Genomic DNA, 10,223 nt, shown 5'->3' on the forward strand with positions numbered 1-10,223 from the left:
AAAGTTTTTAAAATAAATGAAATAAATAAATAAAATAAATTATATTAATGCCACCTGTTAGAATTCATTTATTTTTTGTTATTTATACTGTAGTTATTTGAATAAAATAAAAACGACGTCAAAGAAAATACATTTTTTTTTTATTTTTAGAATAGAGACTCAAGTGTCTCTATTCTAAAAATAACACATCGGGTACGTTTTTAATCCAAAACAGATATTTAAATCCGTGAGGTACAACCGCGATTCTGACACACACGAAAGGGATGTGGTCTTATAATATTATTCCGACCTCTATGGATGTGGTTCTCTATTCAGAAGCCGGAAATCACACTACAAGCATAAACGGCAATGTATTATTAATAAAATGAATATGTACAACTTAAACTTATTGAATTTAATAAAATATTTCCGCAATTACATAGTTAATTTTATTATTTTTCAAGCTCTCCTTGAATGAATGGGTGTTTTAGGCAGTCAAGTATACCTGCTCTATGGTTGGGATCGAACATGAAGATTTTATCAAGAAAGTCTTTAAGTTGCGGCAATTTCTTTTCCTCTGCCGTTGTCAGATTTTTGCATGCCTTCTGCATTTCTGTATACAAGTCCTTTGTTGCAGTAATGTTTGTTATCTCAACAACTTTTTCTCTGAGGGTGGTTTCATCCTTTTTATGTAAAAGAAAATTATTGTTATAATTAAAATGTTGATCTTTGAATTTACCTTTTTTTATAAGCCTGCTAGGAATTTTCCCTTTGAAATCCATAAAGCATTTTAACATTTTATTATTTGAACTGCCTGTAAAGAGAATCTTCCCAGTTGCCATTTCGAAAATGGTGCACCCAGCAGACCACATATCTACCCCATGGTTGTAAGGTAGGCCTAATATAATTTCAGGGGCTCTGTAGAATCTTGAAACTAAATATGGTGTTGGTTCATTTTGATGAAGCTTACATGCTGATCCAAAGTCACACAATTTTAAAACATTCTTCTTTTCATTAACTAAAATGTTATCAGGTTTTATATCTGAATGTATAATTCCAAGTTTTTTGAGTAATCTCAATGCTAACATCAATTGTCTACTGTAACTCATCAATGCTTTCATATTCAATCCATGTCTTCCATATTTTTTTATTATACTTCTCATATCCATGTGTAATGATTCTAATACCAAGCAAAGGTGACCTTTATGTTTAAAGTGTGTTAATAATTGCACACAATGATATTTGTTTTCTTTATCAGCTTCATTTATTTCTTTAATGAAAGAAATTTCTTTCAAACCAACTTTGTACATCATATCATTATTTCTGATAATTTTTATGGCAACATTAGAATTATTATTATTATCTTGAGCACGAACAACATTTGCAAACACTCCTTGTCCTAATATGGTTTTAATAGTGTATCTATTGTCAATTATATCACCAATGGTGGTGTTGTAGTATCCATCTGAATTATCCCAATTATCAATCAATTGTGTGTTGTTATCTTTATCCTGCTTTACTTGATCTGGGACATTATGAGCATCAAAGTCATCATTTTCAGAAAACATATCGGGTACTTCTTTGGGGGAAGGTTTAGGTTCAGAAATAATGGTTTTTTCTTTGACATCATTGCTTGTATTCTTGATTTGTTTATTCTCTCTTTCTTTGTCACCTTTATGTTTATCATCACAAGAAGTTATCAGTTTTTCTATTAGTTGTTTGCGTTGTAACCTTTGTTGCTCTATAATGGTTTCTTCATCTTCTGAATCTAAATTTGTATAATTATGGCTGACCTCAGGGGAAGTATCTGAAATTTTTCTTTTTTTAGAGGAAACTGGTTTGCTCTTATCACTTGAATGCTTTTTAGATTGTGCTTTATTTGAGTATTTCTTTGTATGTAATTGGTGGTCTGTCATGGCACTTTTTAAACAATTTTCAGATATTCTTGTTAGTTCTTCTTTTAAAGAGTCCCGGCGTTTTAATAAATCTTCTATTGTTGCTGGTAGTGGTGGAGTTTTAGAATCTGTGTAATGGTGTTTCGAACTTCCCCTATGATGTTTTCTTTTTGATTTTTTAACTTCCTCTTCTCTTAAACTTCTAGAAGATTTGGTTTTGTGGTGTTTGAGCTCTGCCATTTCTAAAATAACTAGAATTTTTCTTTTGTTCTTTGCTGTTATAGATCTGTAAAAATGTGTATTAATTAGTTTTAGGTACAAATGTGAAAATATTTCCAAAGCTAATATTTGAAATAAGTGTTAAAATGTTGTGTTTTAAGTATGTTTTCAAAGCATTGCATTTAGTCACTTTCATGAAAGATAGGGAGATTACAAATACAAAAATGCTGCAAATGGAACTCTCATGAATTTGACTGTTACATCTAATTCAAAGTATGTTAACTATATCATTGATTACATTTCCACCCTGTGGTTATCATCTGTACTTAGTCCCAACATTTCTAAGGTTTTGGAACTTATAATTTAGAGTCCATTTCTTTTGCCAGACATTCTCATCTCCAGCCAAACTCTGCACTGTCACTTTATAGTACCATCCATGGCACAGTAAGCTGGCAAGAGTTGTTGGTATTCAGTACATCAGTATGAAGCTATAATGGTGGCTAGAAAAAATACATAACATTTATGTTAAGAAATGCCATGTATGAAGTGTTTTAAAAAATGGAATTTTCATATACAAAGACAGCCCTATATGTACTCATCCAATTTCTTCACTTATTTGACATTCAGAAAAAACAGTACTCATGGCATGAACTTCATTAAAGCATTATATACTACTATTGCACAAAGTTTGTTTTTTTTTATTTATTAAAAATATATTTTTAGCTTGTAACCTTTTGCGTTTTTTTGTGGAGTTAGCTTCATGCTCCAGATTGGTACAAATGGAATTACAATTGAATGAAATTTAACAATGATTATTGTACGTCATATTTGTACCTACGTCAAATAAATAACGATAATTCATTCATGGCATGGGCACTGTTTAATTTTTGATTTAAAATAAGAAAGGCTAAAATAATATAGTCTGTTTTTATAATTTCAAAATGAAACAGATTATAAGATTAGCATCTTAAGCTGAAGGTAACTTCAACGATACTTGTGTACAAGCAAAATAAGGAATCTTGAATGTACACAATATATTGGTTTAGAACGAGATTCAATTTTTATCACTTTTATGAACAGTAAACAAAGCCTCACTTGATTAGCATTACACAATAACACAAATTAAATCAGATTTTAAACATTTTAAAGAAAATTGATTTAGTCGTAAAGCAACATGGTTACGTTTATGTTACGTCATTTTTTTTAGTGATTATCAATATTGACATTGATTGTTCACGAAAGCATTATTGCCAACTGTCTCCGATAAAACAGCAACATGGGTGGGTCTAAGAGCGCCAAATGTAATGAAAATGATGGATTGAGATTCGAATATAGCCCATCGCATAAAAGAATCTCAAGTTTATAAGCCTATCCCTTACTTGCCTAGTACGACATCCGTGGGAAAGAGATAGAATGGTCTTATTTTAAAGAGCCGTGAACCATGTGGCACGGAAAGTGTTACAATAATCAATAACGGATTTTGAAGTCCCAACAAAGGGTGAAGTCGAGGCCAAGGAAGAGATATTCACAGCTATTTACTAAATCATTAAACTGACTAACACTTGTCACTTGCTTGCCACAGCGAAGAGAACAAAAAATATCCAACAATACATACATACATACATAAAATCACGCCTCTTTCCCGGAGGGATAGGCAGACTACCTCTTTCCACTTGCCACGATCTCTGCATATTTCCTTCGCTTCATTCACATTCATAACTCTCTTCATGCAAGCTCGGCGGTTTCGGGTACTTTTGACCTGACCCTTTACCAGGACGTCCTTAATTTGATCAAGATACGTTCGTCTAGGTCTTCCCACTCCGACCTTTCCCTCCACACCCTCCATGTATATCTTAGTCAACCTGTTTTCATTCATCCTCTCCACATGACCGAACCATCTCAACATACCCTTTTCTATTCCTGTAACTACATCTTTCACATCAGAATATTCCCTTATCACGCTGTTCCTTATCCGGTCACTCAATTTCACACCCAACATACTCCTTAACGCTCTCATTTCCACTGCATTTATTCTGCTTTCGTGCTTCTTTTGCTATACCCAACTTTCACTCCCATACATTAATGTCGGGACCAACACGCCCCTGTGCACAGCCAGTCGAGCCTTTTTGGATAGTTTCTGACTGCTCATAAAGGCATGCAAAGCTCCATTCACCACGTTCCCCGCGTTCACTCTCCTTTCAATATCACTATCACACTTGCCATCTGATGTAAACTTTGATCCTAGATATACAAACTCTTTCACTTGCTCAACTTTTTCTCCTCCAATCAAAATATTACATGCTGTCATTTCTTTCTCCATTTCAAAAACCAGTGTTTTAGCTTTACTTACGTTCACTTTCATTCCTTTCTCTTTTAAAGCTTCATGCATACAGTTTACCATCTCCTGTGACTCCTCCGACATATCCGACAATCAATGTCAAAATGTCAAAAAAGACCCCTGAGGCTCTTCCTGAGCAGAAAAATAATCAAAGGATAACATAACCTAAAAATAAGAACCTCATCTGTGGTTCTAAAGATCGCCTATAAATCGATAAGATTTAAAATACCGATTATAAAAAATCTATTTTGAATTATCTATTTGTTAGCTGTAAACAGTGTTTCTTAAGTTTTATCAATAAACTAGTCGAAATGTCATTAATTGCTCTTAATTTTGTAAAAAGTTCACTTTATCATAATTTGCGGTTCTTATCTCCATTTAGAACAATACATATAACCCAAGGTACATTTTTAATTCATATTTACTGTGCAATAAATATAACCGTTTAGGGATATATATAATATAGTTTTACTCAAAATTGTTATTTGAATATAATCTATATATATAATAACCTCAAAGCTTCGGAATTGCGATTTTGTAACAATGATATTGATATTGATTACGGTTAAAGTTACTTAAGGAGAATTTTTTTTACCTTTTTACTCTACAAATTTAAATCACTCGATTTTTGTATCCTAGAAATCTATTAAAACTTAAGTAGCAGATTTTTTATGTCACATTTTTATGAATTCGAAACATTGAATGGCCATAAACTTTTTACTTAAAAATTACACGTAGAGAAATAAAGTTATTATTGAAAAATATTATGTGAGATTTATTCATTATATCAGTAAAAAGATATATTTTGTAAAAGGTCAAACTACAGGTTTGGACAGTTACCTACTACTTTAAATTGTACCATTTTGTTGATTACCTTACAGCTACCACAGATTTATTGTAAATTCTACTATTATGCTTATTTTTGAAATACAAATAAGAGTTCTTTTTTAAATAATGCATTTAATTATTTTTTTAGTTCCACAACTGTATGCTCCATCAGCCCTTGGTATAGACAACTACCTTCAAGCAAGAAAGAAAATAAAGGAACAGTTTGTTAGTTTTTCAGACAAATTCAGAGCCAAAATGACAGACTTTGTTACTGATGGCAAACAATTGATATTCACAGAAGACCTTAAAAACATGGTGCATATTGCAGAACCAACAGACTTAGATCTCATAGTAAAAATGATAAAAAAGTAAGGTATTTTTTTCAAATATATTTTATAGTTTCAGTTTTGATTGCCTGCCCACATAGATTAATTAAATACAAGCTGATCATTATTGTTGTTTCTCAATGGAAAGTCTTGAAACAAATTTTTCATATGTTATCCTAGAATCGTGAATTTACTAAAGCAAGCCGAGCATAAAATGCCATATAAAATCTGTATTTTGCTCTTTTATTTTTATACATCCTTCACTTAACAGAAAACTTTTACATATGTAAGATGCTATTTTTTCAGGTTCAATACACAGTCATCGGAATATCGTTTTGGATCTTTCATATTTGGGCCAGTCATTATGAGAATGTTTCATTTTTTAGATGCGCCAAAAGAAGCCCTAGAGGTATATTTGCATAGCCTTTTTTTCTTTCAGTTGTTATATTGTTAAAAAGCACAATTTGTTTTTTGCAATATATATCAACATTAACAACAACTATTAGAAATTAAGTGCTGATTTTCCTGTCCTTTTACTGATTAAGAAAGATTATGGTCTGGATTAAGTTTTTGCCTATTACATTTAATTATAATGAATCAATTAGAGTTAAATAAAATTTTAAAAAAAGCATGCAAGTAAAGACAATCCCTCCTATGTATATATGTTTGTTTGTGCCTAATTTCTCATAAATACGTCACATCTCTTTCCCTTATAGGGTAGACAGAACTGTTAACCAGTCTCTCAAAAACATTAACATTGTGACAGCTTAATTATTTTAAGCTCCAAATACACAACTGACTTTTTTCAGTGTTTTAAAGATTCCGCCAACAATGGTTTTTTTGATCAGTTAGTAACCTACCAGTTGCTTCTTGATCTGTTATATAACCATGAGATGTATGATGAAATGTACGAGGTTTTCGAGATTGTTAAGGAGAAACAGGTCAACATGACAAAGTATCCGAAATATTCTATAGTCTTAATCTTGGCCGCTTGCTACAAACAGGTGAGACACTGCTTTTTGAATCTTTAATTTTTTTTTAACATGATGTTGTAGATGGTGCAAAAGAAAGATAAATTAGTTGACAGTGTCACATATTAAGCAACAATGCGTTTTCCCTTTGTTGTCTTTTATGAAATTTGCGGGAAAGATATGGAGTGAACATGTTTAAAGTGCTAGGAACCATACAACTTAATCTCCACCACTATCTATGTACATTTATAAAACATAAAGGTAACTGACTGACTGACTGATCATCACCATACAACCTAAACTACTACATTTCGGCATCCGCTAAGAAAGAATTTTCCGAAATCCCGCGGGAATGGAAATAAGTGGGACTTTTTTTTTTTGTCCCGCAAGTGGAACCGCGCGCGTCCTTCTTTATAGAAATTAATATTATATAAATCATACATATATTCTGTGGTAAAATTATAATGATTTTGGTGTACAATTTATTTTTCAGAACACGAAACAAAGTATGGAGTATGCTTCTAAGTTGTGGTCAGACATGACCAGTGTTGGTACCATACCAGTAAGAAGAGCAGCCACATTCTTTGCAGGTTTGTTTACTTAATTATGTATTTGCATACAGATACATACATAAAATCTTTTGCACCATAAGAGTAAAACATAACAAATAGCACAAAACAGATAGAGATGGTACAAAGGCGGATTTATCGCAAATTCAATCTCTTCCAGTAAACCTTTGGGTGGAAGGAAACCACACAGGAAACAGGTGTTGGCGCAGAGCAAAATAAATACACGTTAAAACATAATATAATGCACACAGAATATACTTACATATATAGTACATATACATACATACTCGTTTTAATAACATACATATATTTAGGACAGAGTAGATAAATAAATAATTATCCATTCTTTATTCTTAGCAGGATAAACAGTGATTTTTACTGAGTAGAATTAGAATAGGCAGTACATACTGTGTTTCTCCTGTATAAATTTATATAGCACGTCCTTTACCCTTTAGTGTGTAGACAGAGCAAATAGCCTCGAAAAGACTTGTCCCTACAAGCACTTGTTGTACTTTTTGTTCTTAGCTGGATGTCTTTATGATGCAATTTCAAATAGTGTCAGTTTTCCAGCCTATTGATTTTCAGAAGATCTTTTTTTTTTAATAGTACTAAATTCTGATATTTTCTTTCAGCACTGGCATTGAAGCAAGGCGCACCACATATCGCGTTAGAATCAATATCGACGCAGAGGCAACATTATGTCACAGTTCGGAACATAAAGGTTGGTATAAAAAAATTATGCCAAAGACGCGGGCGCAACTTTTTTTTTCAATTTTCAATTAACAATATAAAACAATACAAGGTTATTAGGCTATTTGCGAGAGTGTTGGTAATGCAAGTGTACCGCGGCAATGTACCAATGAGTCTTTTCTGAGGGGCGTACATTATTTTGATTGACCAATGCTCTTGCGGTGAGAAACATCGTTACAAAATTCAGGGAACTGGATTGGCTTGCAACCTGTCAATATTTGAATCTCAATTCTATGATAAAGCTGAATGTGAACCTTTCAGTCAACACTATACACATGTATGTTTATTTTTTTTTAGGCAATAGCCCTTTCAGACATGGGTAGAGTGGACGATGCATTGCCAGTGCTAAGGACGGTTTTAGATGTGGACTTGCCGGAACAGCGTGACAAACACACATTCTTTGAAGAAACTGTAAGTTATCTGCAAATAAGTAATAATAATCCTTAATACACGATTTTTGTCCTCTGTTCATCCAAAATATTCCTCGAATTTGAAAATTAAAAAGTCAAAAAGAATCTTGATGATCGGTTTAGTACTTCTGAAGATTAGCCATTATAAACAAACAGTCAAACTTACAAACTTTGTCTTTTCATAATAAAAGTGTAGATAAAAAAAGATGATATAAAACTGCCAGTTATCACCAACATTCTTTGTCAATAAGAAAGAAAATCAGCATCAAATTCAATATTGCACAGAAAAATAGGGCTGACGCACTGTTTCTTGCTAAGTTGTAATAAAAATTTTACTTTTATTAGGTATCAAGAATACGGCAAACGGTTGAGAAGTCAAAAAATCCTGACCTCCAGAGAGAATTCGAGGATATTGAGAAGGCTCTAAAAGACAGAGGACTTATTGACAAACAGGTTTCTACTTTTTTCTTTATAATGTGTTCAAGTAGTAATATTTGAGTAATTCGAACTTCGGCAAAAAATACATTTTTGTATGTTTGTTCATGACTGTTGGAATCTGGTAGAAAACTAGGAGACTATAATTCAAGTTGCCTGGGCAGTAACATCGATTCCACCAACTGCTACAGGGTCTCACATATTTTAATGATATATGCCATTATCATAAGGTTTATTATTATATTAAGCTAGTACTCAAGAACCAGAGAATAGAACAGAAAAGAAGAATTCCATCAATTCATCATTTAGCCATACAGCTTAACGTGCCTTTTCAGTCTTTTTAAGACTGTCGGCGCTGTCTACCCCGCAAGGGATATCCCTTAATATAGACGTCTATGTAGTCGTGACTATATGAATGTATGTATGTAGGTACTATGTGTACCCAAGAACACAAGTCCGAAACTAAGTTCAATGAATCCAAGTGATTTACGCGTATTATTCACGAACGTCAATAGGGTTTATGTGACATCTTATCTATTTATATTGCTTTTATTAACCTACGAGAGAAAATAAGACAAGTTACGTTTTAATTATTGATTTGTCCTTCAACAACTTTTTCCTTATTGAAACATTTTTTGCAGAGTCTCGACCAACTACTAAATTCGGAGATCACGATCAACGTTAATAAGAAAACGCCGTTCCAGAACAAAAAAATATTACCGTTTGGACATCGCCAGAGGAAGAATATGAACTAGTACCTGAACAGTTATTGTTTTTAATGTATATTGTATACATTGTTTTGTAGGTTGTAGTCTAACTGCTAAACTCAAATTATTTATTTCTCAACATTGGATGCAATGTATAAATATATTGGCGCTAGTGGAGAAGCATCGCAGCACACAGCGTTTTCAAAGATAAACATTAAAAGACTTGGGACGAAAGTGAGAGTCCTTCCCTTTGTCTATTAGTGTAGGTAATCTGAACAAGCACTTTTGAGTCGCGTTCCCCGTACCCGTTCACTAAAAATTCCAAGTCTTGGCAGACTTTTAATTTTTAGTGAACAAACTCGATTTTGCGTTGAAATAATGTTATTCTGCTAGTTAGTAATACCAATACAATTTGTACAAACAAATTAACTAGATGAATGCGAGTCCGAAAACTGTTTTAGCTGTAGCTTATGTGATGGGATGACTGCGCTATCGTATGTATGAATTATAATGTGAAAGAGGTTTCTTTAGTTGTTTAAAACTCAGGTTTATTTTTTTTGTTATATTGTAAATATTCAGTTTTTATTAATGTATGAATGGATAACTTGCGAAAAAAATATAATCAAAATTACGAAATACATAATACAAGTATACTCAATCTTCTTTTTTGGTAAAATTGGTTCCATTTCTGTGTTAATTTTGACCTTTGGTCGTTGTTGTTGGAAACTAATACAGTACTATCTCAAAGTATCATTGGTACCTACCTCACATCAAAAATTTTAAAGATATTTGGCGA

General features: G+C 32.5%; 2 protein-coding genes across 6 annotated transcripts; one reads left to right on the forward strand and one right to left on the reverse strand.

The window, feature by feature from the left end:
* Positions 1-232: 232 nt before the first annotated feature.
* Positions 233-3,324, reverse strand: LOC106132575 (serine/threonine-protein kinase PRP4 homolog). Of its 5 annotated transcripts, none has more exons than XM_013332019.2 (3): positions 3,189-3,311; positions 2,392-2,593; positions 233-2,160 (listed from the first exon to the last, which is right to left on the reverse strand). In XM_013332019.2, the coding sequence occupies exons 2-3, from the start codon at positions 2,430-2,432 to the stop codon at positions 432-434; spliced, it is 1,770 nt and encodes a 589-aa protein (XP_013187473.1). In that variant the 5' UTR covers positions 2,433-2,593; positions 3,189-3,311; the 3' UTR covers positions 233-431. The 5 variants fall into 5 exon arrangements, with proteins under 5 accessions (XP_013187473.1, XP_013187474.1, XP_013187477.1 ...); XM_013332020.2 differs by having other exon boundaries at positions 3,162-3,295; XM_013332023.2 differs by lacking the exon at positions 2,392-2,593 and having other exon boundaries at positions 3,189-3,324.
* A 1,223-nt stretch (positions 3,325-4,547) lies between these two features.
* Positions 4,548-9,719, forward strand: LOC106132581 (pentatricopeptide repeat-containing protein 2, mitochondrial). The gene is made up of 9 exons (XM_013332031.2): positions 4,548-4,833; positions 5,408-5,627; positions 5,892-5,994; positions 6,395-6,589; positions 7,050-7,146; positions 7,758-7,846; positions 8,173-8,286; positions 8,631-8,738; positions 9,362-9,719. Exons 1-9 carry the CDS (start codon positions 4,743-4,745, stop codon positions 9,473-9,475), a joined length of 1,131 nt encoding a protein of 376 aa, XP_013187485.2. The 5' UTR covers positions 4,548-4,742; the 3' UTR covers positions 9,476-9,719.
* Positions 9,720-10,223: the final 504 nt, after the last annotated feature.

The sequence above is a fragment of the Amyelois transitella genome, chromosome 19 (assembly GCF_032362555.1).
Source record: "Amyelois transitella isolate CPQ chromosome 19, ilAmyTran1.1, whole genome shotgun sequence".
NCBI lineage: Eukaryota > Metazoa > Arthropoda > Insecta > Lepidoptera > Pyralidae > Amyelois > Amyelois transitella.